Here is an 18665-nt window from a genome sequence, read left to right as displayed (position 1 = left end):
TTGAAAATTATGACTACAGAAAACTAAATCAATAAAAAATCCAGAGAAACAGAAAAGATAAATAGCATAAAATCATGGTGAGAACTTTGAAACACGGAAATACTTGAGTATCATAAACAAAATTTAGCAGTCTCAAAGCACTAAAAGGGATAACAAAAAACACTAATGGTATCATCATTCTTCGCTAAAAAAGACAGTTTATTCCTCATCTTCGATGATCTTGGTACCAAGACCCTTCAAACCCTCTGCTGGGATCTCTGCAACAGTGACAAGAGAGTAGAGCTCTTCCTTTGCGTCCTCATCGTCATTCCTCTTGCGAGCAATACGAACTCTGATACGTCTTGGAACACTTCGGATGCCCCTGCTCCAGATCTGCTTGTTCAGCTTCACATCCACTCTGACATCCTTTGTTCCCATAGCTTTCTGTGCAAACTTCCGGATCTCCTTGATGGCTGTAGGGGCCTTCTTTTTGAATGTGCTATTAATAATATAGCCAGTCTAATGTTAGCCAACGTCAACAAGGACGTGAAACAAATTGTTTTTGCCAACAAGTCAAAAGGGTGCTAGTAACACAAAACGAGTAGACTATCCATAATCTAAAAGCAAGATTTAATATCGGGGGAACAAGAACAACACCAAAATAATAACATGAATAATAAAGAAAACACCAAAAACTGCAAAAAGGAACAACATGGTTCTGCTCTTACCATATACAATGCAAATAGGAAGTGATTTCTTATTGTTTTCATTATGGAGTATGTAATGGCATTACAGAAAACATAAATAGGGCTAAAGACAGTACTACTGTAATCCCAGAAGATAATGCATCAATGTCAGGCAAGAATCTATTATAAGGAAGTGGGTGATCTCCAATTCATTATTTATCCAACTGAGTGTCATATGCCATAATCATTATAAAAACTTGTGTATGGGCAAAACTTAATAAGTCACTTCTCAAAGAACATGAAGAGTTCAACTCGTACAAAAGTAAAGCAAAATGATTGATCTCAAGATATAATCAGTCTCGCTTTTGGATTGTCATAGGATGTCGATTGCGTTAGAAAATGTAAAGATTGCTACATAACAATGCAGTGACTCATAGGAGGGGATTCATCAGGTCACTACACTTACCAAGTCGTGATACAGACAATCTACAACAAGCTAACATTTTTATCATTTATTCTACTTAAAAATTAACCCTATTGTAGTTTCCACACCATATCCAACCTCAGAACCTCATAGTTCTCTATGCATTTTTAAGCAAGTAAAAAACATGGCAGTTTGTTCAATAGGCACCGCAAACACAAACTTCATAGATAAGCGATCCCAAATTGTCTATGTTCTACAGATTCCACCAATCCTAAAAAGAACAAACCAAAACAATCACCATTTTTCCATTGAAAACAATAATCCTCATATATTACCTATATACACTAATGTTACCACTGACCATCACCTAGATTCAAAGGTCATCCATTAATACAAATATATTAATGCTCAACAACTCATACAATAACAGCAACATACCCAATGTGTTTCAGATACTCTCAGCTCAACAACTACTCAAATCAATCAATCACTTCAATTCCAAACTAGGCGAGATAAGCTGTAACAATCCTTTACACTACTTACAATTCAATCAAAATCATACTTCAAACTTCAAATATACATAAGAGACCTAATATAACCAAAAAAACTACTAAACTGCATCTGATCGATGAAAATAGTACTTCAAACACAAATCAATAAGAAGCGAGAAGATTTTTACCATCCATGCAAACGCTTGTGGAGATTAATGGTGTACTCCCTGGAAACAACCTCCTCTTTTCTTCCTTTAGTTTTCTCCACCATTTTCGCTCCTTTTTTTCACTACACTTACCGTTCCTGCATTCAAACAACAAAATCATTTAACACCATTACACAATTTCAGATCTACAACGAAAACTAATCAATTATTTCCTCCATTTTAGAGTGAAAGAGAGCTTACTAGGGTTTGAAGGAAGGAGGCAAAGTGCTAAGAAGAAGAGAAGATGAAATATATATATGGAACGAATTAAAACCCTAGTGGTATGTCGTAATTATAGTCTATATCAGGGGTTATTTTGTATTTAAAATGTAAAAGTATTGATGGGCTTGTGCTTGGGCCTAAAGAATATGGGCTTGAAAATCTGAACTACAGCTTTGTTTGGAACAAGTGCACTAATAGCCAGTTTTTAGGATCCATAAATTATTGGAAAAATTTTCGCAAATAGTCATTATAATAAACTTAATTATGCTCCATAACTATAGTTTACATATTTACGGGTTCTACTACAGTTTAAGCTATCTCGTTTGTATTACTCGCGGATTTATATAATTTACAGGTGAGTTTGTATAATTTGCGGTACGTTTGTATAATAAAGCTATTTTTGTATAAATTCGTTATAACGAGTTTATACAAACACAAACATCTAAATTTTAAACGTTTGTAGCCCTGCTAATTCTTTGTTTAATACTAAGGCCGTATATATGTACTCATTAATAGGAAAAACGTTTCACTTCAAAACAATCAAGATTGGTGCAGTTGACGCTTCTTCTGGCTATTGAAAGTGGAAGTTCAATCTTTGAAGCTCATTTTTCAGTATTCCTTTCAATTCTTTCAACCGATTTGACAACTTTCAGCTGTAAAAAGTACACTTGCATGCAATTCAAGAATCACAAGTTGATTCGCTTGAAGGCACGTTGGAGATTGCTCCGTTGCAGGTTGACCTCATGCAAGACATGAAGTCAACCTGCTACCAAAGCGACGATCATAAGAAGAATAAAAATGGAATCTCCAAACCAAATAGACGAAAATTGCACGTAACCCAAAGAGGAAAAAAGAACCTCATACTATCTCAATTATATGGTAGGGATCAAACCCAAGAAGACACATTCTTTAAAGACTTTGGTTGATACATTAGTGCAAGCACAATGATTATCAACTTTCTAAGCGTATTATACCTGGCACAACCTAATGTTCTTTATAACAGTCGTTGATAACAATGGCGCATCGATATATGGTACAAGAAGGCCAAAGCTGAGTATGAACAGATGTCTTGGCAAAAAATGTGAGGAAATCTCTCATGCAAACCATTTGACTGTACTACTTTTGGGTTGGATAAGCAAGTGTAGAACATTGCTTACATTTTCAACAGTTTCCGTCCAAGTCTATTTTCTCAGCAAAGATCTCTACTACGATTTCAGTGTACTTCGTGAGTATTTCCATAAACTGAGGGATAAAACCATCACACCGGCAATTCCAGCCAGAATCTGAAAAAATAGGCAAGACATTATAAAAAAGCAGAACACGAAGAATGACTTCGAAGGTTGACCGTTGAAGATTATGGATGTATAAAGTACAGCCTAGGAAAGAAATCTACTTAAGAGCAAATAGCACCAATATGTTAACTTTATATTCATGCATGTGTATTAATTTCAGAGTCCAAGTTATGAAACTAAGTTGCGCGTAACTTAAAAATATTAGGCAAAAGCACTAGAACATGTTTAATTAACTGGCATGCTTGTACAAGAATAGAGTAAAGGCTTCAGGCATGCGACAACCTAAGTGAACTTGTCGATGTTATGTAGCTTTTCTTGTTTAAAGTGCTGAGGGATGGGGAAAAGCTGAAGATCAGATTCTCTTTTTCTTTCTTTCTTTCCATGGCAAGGGACACATGAAGAGGGAAGATATTATAAATATAAACGTAGATTAGATCATGATGCTGGAAGAGGAAATATGAGAACTTCATGAGACTAACCTTTGCATCTCTTGAATAACTCTTGGGTACAGATTGCATCAATGACTTCAACCTTTTAATACGAGATGCCTGAGGCATCAAAATTACTACAGTATACTGCTTTTTACAAGGGAACGGTAAAATTCTTTGCAAGGCTAGTTGGGCAGTTAATGGCATCAAGATGCTTCTCACTTTGGAACGTGCAGCATCTTGGATCTGCATAAGAAAATTAAACAAATTACAAAAGGTGTTGTCCCATAGGATATTCTATTCTAAGGCAATATCTGAACATAATTGAAATTACAGAAGTTTAAAAGGAAGAACTATATGCCAAACTCCGAAGGGTCCACTGTGGCAGTGAAAGGGAGAGTTTCAACGGAAGAACTATATGGCAAACTCCAAAGGGTCCACTGTGGAAGTGAAAGGGAGCTTTTACGAAAAAAGAGAGTTAAGCATTTACATCTTAAATTTTCCGAACAACTTCTTATATTTGACTTTACATGTTCTTTCTTCCCCCTTTTCCGGAAAAAAGAATAACCCAGGAACGCAAAATAAAAAGGAGCCACATTTGAGAGTATTCATAAACATGTCAGGACACATTCTTTAGATACAGATTAACAAAGTAAACCAACTAGGATGAAAATCTGGAGGAAACCCAATTTACAACTGTTGGTGCATTTTGTATATTTTTTTTGATAAGGAAAAACTGATGGGTTGTGTTGGTGCATATTCAACACACCGTAAGTCTACAATCCTGAAATCACGACGGTCGTTTATTTCAGACAGGCATTGATGACAAATAATGGGATAACATCAACATGCACAAGGAACAAGAAGCACCAGACTTAGCAGACTGCATTTAAGGAATTGTACAAGCACTTGAACTAAAAACGAACCTTAAAAGAATTGCCAATGTCACCAGAATAGATCCGTGACTGGTAACTGCGCAATATTCTATCTAGCCAATAGTAATTCTCCTGAAAAAAAGACAGCAATCAGCAGTGGATTAAATGGACATTCAAACTCTAAAATTTAGACAGCAGAAATTTGGAGCTTTAGTACTATAGATTATATCTGTAATACTTCATATCCATCTTCTCACAATATTTGCAATCAATGAAACTTTGATCCTCTATAGACAAAGATTCTGTAGAACTCACCTGTAACCCATTTTCATGTGCTCTTTGCTCGATTTCTAGCACGGCCAAAACATCGTCAATTGAAGGTCCTTCCTCTTGAAGATGTAATATTTCCTCCAAAGCAAGATCAACCTTGTCAAGAATTTGTGATGTTAGGATTTGCTAACCATTTTTTGCAACATGCAGATAAAAAATTGCAAACATACCAATGTCGATGAGATGTCTGGATCACAGGAGAAATTTATACTAATATCTCCACGGATATTGCCAACTCTGGAGGGCTTATTGCCGCCAAGAAAGACAGAAACTCCAGCAGAATAAATCTAAGGCACAAAAAGTTCCAAGAGTAACAAATTAACGAAATGAATTACAGAATATCACACAGATTACACACGTACACACCTGTCCATACTTGAAGCGGAGAACCTGTACTATCTTTGTTTCCAGAAGCTTGCTCAAAAATCCAACAAAATGAACATCTTCCATCTGTAAATAAGATGAGATGGTATACATGTCAATGTAACACAAAGCTTAAAAATATATAGATCTAATATTAGGTATCTAAACCACGTACCATGTTTTCATTCTTTAACTCGACAGGAAAGCATAACTGCACCGAGCATTGTGCTTCCACCATTGGGCTCCGAACAACTTCTCTACAATCACATGCAACACATTAAATGAGGGTGATTTTTTGCACATAAAGCACATCATAGAACTTCAATAGTTTATCACACAGAAGAAAATGAACACTAACACTGGGCACCCTAGGCCCCCTAATCAAGTTGGATCTTCTCTTTTTATGTTTTTATTTTATTTTTCGGGGAAGGTGTTATGAAAAAGTGTAACCAATTGTTCCAGGCCAAACTGCAGTAACTTCACACACTGAACAGGAATCCTCTCCTGATCAAGTATTCAAAGACACACACACACACACCTGTTCATCAAAATAAAGAAAACAAAACAAAGAAGTATAAAGGATATACATGTGTTTGTCTGTATATAATTTGCTAGTTTCGGAAGAACAATATACAATAAACATCATATCATTAGGACTCCCTAACCAAGCCCCCAACTCAAAAACCTCAAGGCATCAGGAGAGAAAGAACAATGGAAAAGGACAAGGTGCAAAGGTAAAGTCTTTGAAGCTAAGGTATCCTTCAATCAATCAGCTTCATTAATGGAAAGGGCATAGCTTACTACATTATTAATTAGAGAGAAAATAACATTGGGACCACCTAGTTATTGTCGTAGGGAACTGGAAAGGCAAGCCTTTGAGGTCATCACGGCTGAAACGTAGAACTGCTTCAGGAGGCCTTGGAATTCCACCCTGCATAGTGAAGAATAAACCAATGACAGATGCTAAACAATTCCATGGACCAACATCATTAGAAATCATAGTACGTACCAAGTACTGTAACATCAATGGACATGCTATAGAAGGGTCAATATTCCCAACAATCACCACCGTAAAAGTTGAGGGGTCCTTGAAGCAACTATTGAAATATTCGCAAGCTTTATATGGGTTGACTTTCCGAAGGTCATTATATTTGATTGGCTGCAAGAAAATACTCTACTATGTAAGTCATGAATACGCCCGTCATTACAGAGTTGGCTATGCAGATTGAAAATCATATTACCCTGAAGAAGTAGGAGTTTCCATAATTGAGCTCCCTCACTCGGTTCGCAAATGCAGTGTAAGGATCTCTCTCCTGAGCACGTATGGCTTCTTCGGCCATTTGCATCACAATTTTGACATCTTCTTCTCCGGGCTCAACGGTTGTTGTGAAAAGTTGATATACAAGCTGAGAAGTTTCAGAATGCAAGAAGAGAATATCACATACAAGTAGGACAAACAAAAATACAAAATTAAGGTTAAAGACCAAGACAACCACTTAAACTTAATTAAAGTGGTGTTTTTTTGGGATAACCATGGTGTCTGGGTCAGCTTGCGCACACATCAACTAATTCGACGATGCACTTACTATCTCCCACCAACACATATATCGAGTAACTCTGCCACCAAGGTTAAAGTAATGTTCTTTTTTTAATACTGTTATTTTAACAATTGGTATCTTTTAAACAATCTTGCTACTATTATTTAGAAAGTATATTTTCAATTGATGGGAGAGAACTTTACATAAGAGATCACTCAAGAAACTGGTTTTCAACATAAATTTTGCAAAACAAAAAACATTGGAAGCAGCTAAAGTTAGAGATCCCGCCAATCAGAGCTACTCAATCAACAGCTGAGCGCCCTTACTTTGAAAATTTTAGAGGACCACGATTCTGATAAGTGGCTACCTAAAAAAAATCTGACTTTGGAATAGCTCCTCTTACCGAAAAACAAACTACCATGGGCAGACAGGCAGACACAGTACACCATTGTTGCTATTATCTGCCTTAAAGTTGTTGAAATTCCATTAATAGCACTCACTTGAAACATAGTTTTAGAAAAACACATGGCCTCACTCTGAAAAGATAGTTGGATTGTGATCACTTGTCAAGTGATAATTTCTTTAGTTACATATTATAAGCTTGTGACGTTTATGATAATGTTAGATTTATGAAAACCCATACTGGTAATTCTATTTGTATATCCAAACCTTAATATTTAGGATTCCGTACTCTTATAGAGACACCCCCACATGATTCCTTGTAATATTGGTACTTAATGAACATGAATGGCATACTCGATCAAGAAAATTTTATAACTACTCTTTGAATAGAAATCTTCATGAATCGTCTGCAAAGGTTCATAAGGAATCATTATGTATCTTCAAACTCCTGCTCAATACTTTCTAGGTCCAACCAACTAATCTGAATTTGGCAGAATTTATCCTTGAGACAACTGAGATGGAGGATTTATCATTTAGTCCTGCATGCCTTTTGTTTTCTTATGTAATATACATAAATTTAGAATGACACATACATGTAGAGAGAGAGAGATACATGATGACAAAGCAGATGCCATGTGCACTTCAAGAAAATGGTCTAACCTGCAATGCAGTTTCTAAGTCTGAAGGTGAACAATCACCAGAAAAAGTTCTCATATATGCTCCAAGTTTTGTACCAACTTCAGCTCTTTTTCCAGCAAGCATATCCATGAGGACTGATGGTCTATAACCAAATATACCAATTTCTCCAGCAATGGTTGAACCCATTGAACATGAAAAGTATTCATTCTCAGGGAGTTCAGACAAACCCCCATACGAGAACCCTGTGAATAAAACCTATTTAAACAAGATGTTAATAGGAATAACAAGTACCACATCAACTTGGACTCAAAAACCAATGTGTTTCCAGAGTTACTATTCCTAGAGGTATCTTCTTTTAAAATGAATCTCTTTAATGAGCAGTGAGAGCTAGATTTCACAACTCAGGGGAATTTTGGGATGGAGATATTGGCTTGGTAAAGAAAGAAGAAGCATTGCTCTAGTAACTAGAAAGAAATAAAAAACTTAATTATCTGCAATGGCACGTTACTGAGCCAAAACAGTGCTGCATATGTTTCATGAGCATTCATAAGGTACATTTTTACCAAACTACCATTTCAATGACAAGAACGACTATCCACGACATCCATTCACTAGTCTATGACAGCACCTAAAAGGAAGGTTGATAAGAAAACTTCATCTCCAAAGAGAAATAAGACATGGAGACCGCTGAATAGAAATCTCATAAAATGTCTCCAGCTTACTCTGTGCCTAGGAAAATTTACCTGGTCATCAAGGAAGTCAGTAGATTTATAGCAAACTCGCATTCCATTCGATAAAATCAACTCAGTGGCTCCAATGTTGGAATATTCAAGCTGCTCTATTATATGCCTGAAAAAAGAAACTAGGATCAATTTCAGCATATATCATGGCAAGAAGGAGACTGAAACTGCCACATGATTGCTTTTCTTTTAGGAGAGCAAATCTGTAAACTTGATGACCAAGTATAAGGAAATGTTGGAGTGACAGAAGGTGCTTAAACGACAGCCTACTAAGTTAATGTGGGCAAATTGTCTTCCCAGAGAAAATCATCCAGACAGTGTTGCTTTGTCCGCAGGTAATTATCATCCCAGGGTATTTTCTTTAGATATAGGTGGAACAAAAAATATCTTCTTTTTAGTCTTTCATCTCTGAGAATGCAAAGTATTGCTGATAAATGAAGTAATAATCAATAATATGAACAACAACATACCCAGTGAAATGCTACAAGTGAGGTTATCAATAATATGAACGCACTTTTCAATTTTGCCTTCAATATACAATGGACAGTACAGTAGCTCATTGCACAAGCTCAATAGTTCTATTATTTTTGAGGGGTAGGTCAGGCTTAATTGTTCTCTTTGACATCCTAGTTTGATAAAAGAAAATAGATTTTACTCCAGAATCTAGTTAGCGTGGAAGTCATACCCAGTTAGTAGGTAAGAGTGCATTGGTCGTTAGTAGTCGTAGTATTACTCTTGTAGTTTCTTGTCCTTCCATTTCTGTTTGTATTGGTTGTTTCTTGTACTTCGACTGTCGTATTATTTTGTTGTGATATTGTTCTTTTACTATCTATTGTTTTTGTTACTATCTGTTGATTCTTGTACTTCCATTACTATCTGTTGTTTCTTATTGAGCCGAGGGTCTATCTGAAACAGCCTCTCTACCTCGGAAGTAGCCGTATAGTTTGTGTACACTCTACCCTCCCCTGACCCCATTTTGTGAGATTACACTGGATATGCTGTTGTTGTTGTAACAAAGTAGCAAATAGTACCAGAGAAGAAGTTATCAAGGACATCTGCTAAGAATTATGCATTGCCTTGAAGATCACATCACAAGTGTCAAAGCAAAATATAAAGGCATAAACACAGATGAACTGCATTTCTAAATTTTATAAAATAGTAGCCTACATATAAACAATATAATGAGTTGCAAGACTCTGTCTGTTATGTATGCAGAACTGGTACTAGGTAAAATAAGATGTTATGAAAGTTAAACGTGATATAGTTTACCCTGGATCCGGTTTTGCACAGACAATTTCTTCTGGGATGTTTTCATCATCCCAAGGAGGAAGACTTTTTTCTCTTTCAAGAGAATTAATCTTCATTACAACAGCTTTTAAATCATCCACTGCAGCAGTTGCTCGGGGCTCAATTGTTTTTACAACGCAGCTAGTTGAAGTCCGAAACTTCTCAGAGTATTTGGACACCTCAGATGCTGATATATCTATTCAATCAAAAAAGATTTAGCAATATTAATATCCCCTCCATCAGGTGAAATGAGAACAAGATTCTCTTTCATTCCCTCTTTTCCCTCCTAAATACAATGCTGTTTCAAAAATATATAAGAACTCATAAACAAAAGTGAAATACTAGCAGACACTCACGGGGTAGAAGAGTTTTCTGGAGCTGTGCCTCATACTCAATCCCAACAACAGGTTCATTTCGAAGAAAATGCTACACAGAAAAAATAAAATCACTTGAGATTCCCAATTGAAGAGGTTTGTGGTAAAGCAACTTGAAAGAAAGGAAGGGAAGTAATTAGATGCACCTGCAAATATTCATCACGTAAACTTGTTGATTGCATTTGATCTCGCTCCAAATATGCAGACTCAATCTCTGACATCAGCAGAGCCCGAACAACAGATATTTCACGTTCAGAAAAACCATGAATTCTTACTCTAGCAACCTGGAAACAAGGTATTAGAAACAACTAGAAAGCAGAACATAATTCGAAAGGATTTGGAAACACACCTCTGTCAACATTGATTCTAAGGCCTCAACAGTACCCTTCTCTTTACAGGAAGATGTCATTATATAGGCCTTAACTGGACGAACAAGGATATCCGCTGCAGCCGAGCAAGAATAATAAGGAGGATCTTTGTTACGAGATATTTTAAAAAATCTCTGGTTTAAAGCATGAAAAAACATGGATTCAGTGAGCAATTCCCGGTAATCTTTCACTGTCTTGAGCTCTTCCACAGGCATTTTGCAACTGATCATCACTGCCGACTGTTACAAGCCATTTCAAAAGAAACGTCTTAGACCCAGAGCAGCATGAAGGCACAATGTATCTACTGTGACTGATGAAAGATTTGCAGAATACTAACCCCAGCTGCCTCAGATTCCACAAAGCATGAAAACCGTGGCTCATCGTGTGATGGAACCGAATAGTAAGGTATAAGAGGAGGATCAACTGCTGAAATCTTCTGTCCAAAGTGTGTTTTTATCAACTCAACAACACTCTGTCAAAGAGAAAGGCAAATGATTAATATGGTTGATAATGTCTAATTCCAAGACTTTATGTAAAGATTAGATCTAGGTTAACTCCATCTCATTTATGAGTTGATCCACTAAAGTCTTGGGCAGAGGTTTAGGATTAGATATCAAGTATTATTTATCCCCGTTGGATATGTCAGAAACTGAGAAATGATTTTGAATTATTTATGATGTCGAGCAATTTAGATATATATATACAGATCTATATATCACTTCAATAATTTCAACATGATCGATACTGTTAGTGATGGAAATAAATCAGATGATTGGGACAGACAGAAAAGGGAAGTATGAAATATTTCAGGAAGGAGACAACAACAGTCTACAAACCTGCGTATCAGGAAAGTCCCCAACAGCAATCACGGCCATATTCTGCAAATGGTACCACTTCCTGTAAAATTGCTTTACTATCTGAGGAGACACTGTTCGGATCACCCTTTCCAGTCCAATAGGCAGCCGCTCAGCATACTAATAAATAAGGAGATCAGGATGAGAGCAGTCAGTTGAGGATATAACTTCAACAACATGTTTAAAATCAGCAATGGAAGACAACATACTAGCTCTTTCAATTATTTATGGTATATTCATGAGCCTGTCAACTCATACACAATGCTAGTCCCAAAACCAAATAAAAATAAAAAGAGAACAGGTCATAGCATTGTTTTCTTATTAAAAAATAATAGTGATTAAAAAAAAGTTGAAAAGAAAACAACTCATAGCTTTATATGAAGACCATTTCCATCTTGTTAAAGAGTAATATAACTAGCCATCTTATTGTGCTTTAGGTTTCTCTCTAGTAAATACAGTGCATTCAAAGAAAAAAAACTGTATATGGGTGGAGAAAAGGACAAGTGGAACTGATAAAAAGTCAAGAAGAGCTAGAAATGTTACCTTTGAACCTTCCATCATGAGAACCCAGTGTGCATCCTGCATCCTTCCATTGGCATTCCTGGTTCCTCTATACTCTTCCATTACTGCTCCTCTTTCCTTTTCCAAGTCATCCAGTGACACTCTGACCTACATATAGCAAAGTTATATAAGAAAACTTGATATGATCTAAATGATACCATTAGAAAGGCACTGTATGCACCTCTGAACTGAACTCAGCCAACACCGAGATCGCCTGAGACAATAGTTCAGGTTTGTCTACAGGGACAAATAGCTCATAAACAGTTTCATCGGCAGAAGTCACTGCATTCTGGCAAGCACCAAATTCTGCCCCAATACTCTCTAGAAACTTGACAATATCGTGATTTGTGTATTTCTCTGTGGCACTAAAAGCAAGATGCTCAACAATGTGAGCAACTCCGCGTTCTTCCTCTTCTTCTAAAACTGAGCTGCAATGGATTAAAACCTTGAACTTAATTAGCACATCAACTATCTCTTATCAAAACAACTAGCACGTCAGCTATCATAAAGGAAGAAAGCACTGACTAGTTAAGCAACAATGAAGCAAAGTTGGAGTCAAACCAATGTGCAAGTTTTGCAAGATTACAAAAAGAATTGGAGTTAATGGAAGCACCAGATTGAGTTAATATTTGAAAGATTACAAAGAGAATCGGAAGCCAGAGAATTTGAAAGGAAGTTTGAACCAATGTAGGATATGCAACTTCTCCATTATCTAGGTTGAGTTTTGCTCTATGCAGCATGATTTACATGTGATTTAACAACCAAAAGGTCTTGTTTCTTGTTGTGCCAGAGTGATACAAAATGATTGAGCAAACAATCAAGAAAGTTGCAAAGGACTAGAGTTTTTTGTTTAACCATTATCTGGAGCTAATTTACCAATAATTATAACATCTTAGCCTATTACTCATAAAATAATTATGTAGAAAGCTCCTTCTTATCTTAGCCCAGAAGAAAGAGTCTTGAAGCAGTAAAAGCAGTTGATTTTATGCTCTGCTGAAATAGCAAGAATTCAATAAGCCTTACATTTTGTATACTGACTGCAAAAATGAATTTTACTTTATTATGTTACTAGATCTGTAATCTTTTTTTAAAAAAAAGGGTCAACCAAATTAATTTAGACTAATCGAGAAGAAGAAAAAGTTATCACGCAACTCGAAAAGATTTTTTTATTTAGTCCAATTATATTATAAGGGCCCGTTTGGACCTGCGATATGGAATCATGATTTGAAATCAGACTGAGAATTTGAAATCGGATTGATTTGAAGTTGAAGTTTTGTTTGGACATGTAATTTAGATTTTTTAAGTTGCATTTTTCTCATTAACATGAAAACCCCACAAGTTGTGAAAAACTATCAAAATTTTCCCAATTCTTATACAATCTTACCAAATAAAAAATCATAGTTCATAAACAAAGTATCGTAATATCCTAAGGTGCATCATTGATAAATCGTATATGTTACTTTATAAATAAATGTTTGTGATTACAAACTTCCAAATACGCATAATTTTATAAAGATCCACTAGTCAACAATATCAGTAACTAGTTATTCTTTAATATAATCCTTCATTACACAAGGTACAGACAATCTCTTCACGCCAAGCATGAGTCTTTTTTTGCAAAATATAAAATGATGTCTTATTTTTTTTACAAAATATAAACGTATGGGTCATGTTACACCTTTAAAAAAATTGAAATCATGATTTGGAATTTTATTTTATTTTTGATAACCGAGAAATCCGTTTGTGACCCGCCGTTTGGACCAATCACAGCCTTCTAAACTTGGTGGATAATGGGCCCGCCCCTCTACCCTTCTCCACTTAAATACAAGGCTTCGCTTTGCGTGGTGTGGGGCTTGAACTTGCAACCTAAGCCACAAATCCTCCACCTTTTTCCACTCGAGCTAGGCCTTGGGGGCATCATGATTTGGAATTCCAAAACATGTCATGCATTCATAGTGCATGTCCAAACGCAAGCTAAAACTATTACTCCCTTCATTTTAATTTGTTTGTATGATTTTGACTTGGCACGAAGTTTAAGAAAGTAAAGAAGATTTTTGAATCTTGTGGTCTTAAACTAGAGATATATAGAAAGTACCAAAATGTAACATGCAATGCGGTGACGCATTTTGTCTTTGCATATTGTCACGTCCTTTTAGCTAGATCGAGAAAGAACCCTGCTTCACCTAAATTGCTAGTATTTGAACAAGTGAAAGCTCTATCGATTGTGTATCCATTAAATTTTTAAAATACAAATATCTCAAAGATAGATAGACAATTAGGAATTTCTTGAAGTAAAATTATTTACATAACTTAATCCAATCAAATATTGTTAATTGGGGTTGGCTTTGCTAGACAATTGTTCAATTTTCTTGCTGCTACCAGCCCCCACATTATCAACATTTGAGTAAAATAACCAGACAACCACAGTAAACTTGCACAACACTCTATCAAACAAACTAGTGTACGATAAAAACACAAATTACGCACAACACATGAACAGTAAAAGAATTATACAATCGTAAAAACAAACTAAAAGGGATTAATCAAATCAAATTAACAACATAAAGGGTATTTTTTAAAAATAGAACGTACCCAGCTTTAACAGCAAGAGCAAGTGCAGTTCTCATTTTGAGTTTAGAATTGGATCAGACACAGTAAGTTAACCCAATACTCAAAGTAAAAATAATTTTCAATATCAGTTTACATAGCTTAATCCAATCTATTGTTCATTGGGGTTGGCATTCTTCCCATCTATCCTATCCTTGATGGACATGGTTACCTGGTCCTAGTACCTGTTGCTGGTGGAACGTGACACGTATTCCGTGAAATTAGTTGAGGTGCACGGCACATACACCACGTTTATCAAAATTAAAAAATAATTGGGGTTGGCATTGCTAGAAAAATTGTTCAATTTTCATGGTGCAACTCAATCCTCTCATTCGACATGGAATAACACAAACATACAAACACGGTAAAACTTGCACAACACTCTTATCATAAACAAACCAGTGTACAGTCAAAAATCACAAATCAATCACAGTAAATATCACACAATTGTAAAAACAAACTAACTAACTAACAACATAAAGAGGTATTCAAAAACACAATTAAGACATACCCAGCTTTCACAGCAAGTGCAAGTGCAGCTCTCATTTTCGGTTTAGAATTGGATCGGACATAGTAAGTTAACCCATTTTCGAGCTTCCCGTATTCAACCCCTTGCGGTGTTTCCGATAATACTTCATCCATATTCACATTTACAAGCTTCAGTGAACGAAATCTGTGCTTCTTCGGCAGTATCGGTGATGATTCCGCCGGCAACAAATCCATTTTCCGGTGCCGTCTCTTCTTCTCTCCGGTCTCTAATTGAAACTAATTTTTTTTTAATTAACTGTTCGGTTTTTTATTTTTGCTAAGTATTTTTTTTTTTACCGATTGGGGGAAGATATCCTATATATAGGATCTACTGTAATATGATGTGGTTTGTTATATAAGCGTGACACGTCTAACAACTTGTTTGGAAGGTTTGCTTTACACTTGTATTGTAATGTTAGTTTAAATATAATATTTTATTTTTTTATTGTTACTTAAATTTGATTGTATCGTATCGTTTGTGATAATATATAATCACAAATATTTATGTGTAAATTTCATATATGACATATATTATAGTAATATTTTCAAGCTATAGCAGTAGATTTAGACTTTCAAGTTATAACATTAAAAATTTCAGGTTCTAACAAATTATTTAAAAAAAAACTGTTTTTAATAATTAAAAAAAGTTGTTTAAAAAAAATAAAGAGATAAAAAAAAAAATTAAAAACGTTTTTTAATAGAAACATGTAAAAAACTGAAATTGTGGTGTTAATTTAATTTGAATTTATTGTAGATAATAAATAATTAGCACGAAATAAGGGATTTAAACTAAATGAGATTATTTAGTATCCTTAATTCACTCAAATCAATTAAAATAAAATACAAAAATCAGATATATTTTTTTCAACGATTCTCTCTCTTCAATTTTCTGCAAAAAAAATTCCCACATTCGAGTAATTGATAGTTTTTTTTATCTTTGAAAATTCTTGATTTTGTTTTGATGGACAACTACGTATCAATTTTAATCAAACATGGTGGAAGATGGGATCCTTCGGGTACGTTTATATTATTGTTTAGCGTTTGTTTTTGAATGATAGCGAAATGAAAAAAAAATGATCAAATTGTCGAGTAATTGAAGGTGGAATCATTTTTTGTTACATGTTGATATCATTTTTTGTTAACTGTTGTGAAATGTATAATATATAGTGATTTTTTGTTTATTTGTTTATTTTGTATATTGTTGTTGTAAAAAATTTTGAAATTTTGACGAAGTGTATGACAAGTGTTTTAAGTTGGTATCAAAATGTGATATTGTTGAGTTTATATTAGTTTTGTTATTTCTGTATAAAGTTGGGTGACAATAATTAATTATTGGGTACGAGAAATGTATATAGTTTGAATGAATGATGAATTTTGTATGAAATGAGTATGAAAATTGTTTGTAATGTACTGTCTGGATTATATCTGTAAAAAAAAATAAAGACAAGTGTGTTATTATAATGATTTTTAAGGATGAAATTTGTAGTGTCTTTGGAATGAAAAGTTAATATTATTTAACATATTTCTAATTGCTTTAAGTCATCGAAGAAAATAATCTCATTCGATGTCTTCCTAGAATACGCGGTGTGACCATTGCAACACGGATAGCAATTTTGTTGTCAAACGGATGACAACACTCAAAAAATCATAACTGCAACACTAGGTGGAATTGGCTAAATTTGAATGATGTAGGATTCCTTTTCAACCTATGGCTACAAGCTTTGAGTGTCAATCTGAAACATTCATTACCCCATGGGTAGCTCGTATATTGACCGGACTCAACCAAATCAAAATAAAATTTGGGAATTGAAGTTTTTGAGACCTCATAAGCAGTCAAAAATGTACTAATAAAGTACAAAACACCGATCTTAAAGCGGTCTTCATCCTCAAAAGAGTTTCGCTCTTTAAACTTATTCAAGAAGAGTAATTTGGGGACTTTGGTCATTGCACCAAAATATTTTGTGATAAGTCTATTTGGAATAGAAGGATCTGACACAAATTCTGAAAGTAGTCCACATTTAAGACTGGTAACTGCTGCAAATTCCTTTAATCCAAATCGTAGTTCTATGTTGTTTATTTTAACAATAAACATGTCATCTCTAACATTTTCAGCTTCAAGAAGAAAGAAATGTCGCAATAATTGACATTGAATCTTTAAGTTGTTTATCTCGTAGAATACACCAAATGGTGTTTGTTCCAAGAATTTTTGGAACCTGTCTTGGCCGAGGAAAGTAACGAGATCACTGAACACATTCATGTTTGTACATGAAGACCAATGTGTGTGTACCTTCCTTGCCTATAAAATAACATTGTTTATACAAAACTAAAACAAACTTTACACAAATCTTATTCAAGTTTCATTTCAACACTATATAGCGATTATACAACACATGATTCATTTAAAAGTTTCATATAAACATTCATAATTCATCTAATCAAATAATTCATACCATTATATATATATATACCACAATTCATACAAATCTATCAATAAAAACATTGAAGTCAATGGTCATAAGATTATTAATCAGAATTCATGCAGGTTTCATCCAAATTCACACAACAAGTGTTAAAACATAATTCATACCATTTGTATACACCTATTATATCACAATTCACACAAATCAAACAATCAACCTTATTTAATCACATTCATATATATATTAATCATAATTCATACAGGTTTCATTCAAATTCACACAAAAAGTGTTAAAACAGAATTTATACCAATGGTATACACCTATATATTATATCACAATTCGCACAAATCAAACAATCAACCTTATTTAATCACATTCATACATATATTAATCATAATTCATACATGTTTCATTTCAAGAAGTGTGTTTATACTAAAAAAACAACCATAATGTGATTTTTTTTTTAGCAAAAATCACTAGTTTTATATTTCATACCATTTTCATACAAATTTAATACTTTATATCATAAACAAAGGTTAATATACAATCACTCAAAACATAATTCATACCATTATCACTATTATATCACATTAACATATATCAAACAATCAATCATTAAAGTCAAAGGACATACAAATATAAATCATATTTCATACACGTTTTATATAACAAATGTTTTCAAGAGACATATAGTCAAAATCAATAGTTTGAAAAATGTGCTTACCCTAACAAATTTTTTTGACTTTTTTTTATCTTCTTCTTGTTGATGGCTTTGAAGATTCACCAACTTCTACATTGATTGATTTTTTTCTTTTTTGATTCACTAATAAAATCCGAATCAGAATCGAAAGGGGTTTCACTAATTTTCCCCTTCCTCTTGTTCCCCTTTTGATTTACTGGACTCTTCCTTTTGTTTGATTCTTTTTTTTTCTCTTTTTTGTCTGAACCACCTCTATCCGAATTTTCAACAATTATTGGCGGTGGTGTTTGAGTTAAAGTGTTGAAAGATGGGGCATGAACTTCATCTGTAGAAGTTCCTTCGACTAATCTT

General features: G+C 34.4%; 2 protein-coding genes across 3 annotated transcripts; both read right to left on the bottom strand.

The window, feature by feature from the left end:
* Positions 1-45: 45 nt before the first annotated feature.
* Positions 46-2072, bottom strand: LOC102583424 (60S ribosomal protein L31). Its single transcript, XM_006353453.2, has 3 exons — positions 1988-2072; positions 1769-1884; positions 46-478 (listed from the first exon to the last, which is right to left on the bottom strand). The coding sequence occupies exons 2-3, from the start codon at positions 1849-1851 to the stop codon at positions 199-201; spliced, it is 363 nt and encodes a 120-aa protein (XP_006353515.1). The 5' UTR covers positions 1852-1884; positions 1988-2072; the 3' UTR covers positions 46-198.
* Positions 2073-2842: 770 nt separating this feature from the next.
* On the bottom strand, positions 2843-15465 carry LOC102583098 (probable zinc protease PqqL). Of its 2 annotated transcripts, none has more exons than XM_006353452.2 (21): positions 15178-15465; positions 12241-12487; positions 12042-12167; positions 11481-11618; positions 10982-11116; positions 10626-10883; positions 10423-10560; positions 10259-10328; positions 9885-10098; positions 8619-8724; positions 7897-8130; positions 6538-6702; positions 6306-6455; positions 6136-6227; positions 5472-5553; positions 5300-5383; positions 5104-5220; positions 4919-5029; positions 4655-4735; positions 3780-3974; positions 2843-3291 (listed from the first exon to the last, which is right to left on the bottom strand). In XM_006353452.2, the coding sequence occupies exons 1-21, from the start codon at positions 15387-15389 to the stop codon at positions 3214-3216; spliced, it is 3033 nt and encodes a 1010-aa protein (XP_006353514.1). In that variant the 5' UTR covers positions 15390-15465; the 3' UTR covers positions 2843-3213. The 2 variants fall into 2 exon arrangements, with proteins under 2 accessions (XP_006353514.1, XP_015166854.1); XM_015311368.1 differs by lacking the exon at positions 15178-15465 and adding an exon at positions 14652-14720.
* Between the last annotated feature and the right edge of the window lie 3200 nt (positions 15466-18665).

The sequence above is a fragment of the Solanum tuberosum genome, unplaced genomic scaffold (genome assembly GCF_000226075.1).
Source record: "Solanum tuberosum cultivar DM 1-3 516 R44 unplaced genomic scaffold, SolTub_3.0 scf00155, whole genome shotgun sequence".
Lineage (NCBI taxonomy): Eukaryota > Viridiplantae > Streptophyta > Magnoliopsida > Solanales > Solanaceae > Solanum > Solanum tuberosum.
The sequence above is the reverse complement of the archived record's forward strand: the minus strand, read 5'-3'. Positions and strand labels throughout refer to the sequence as shown.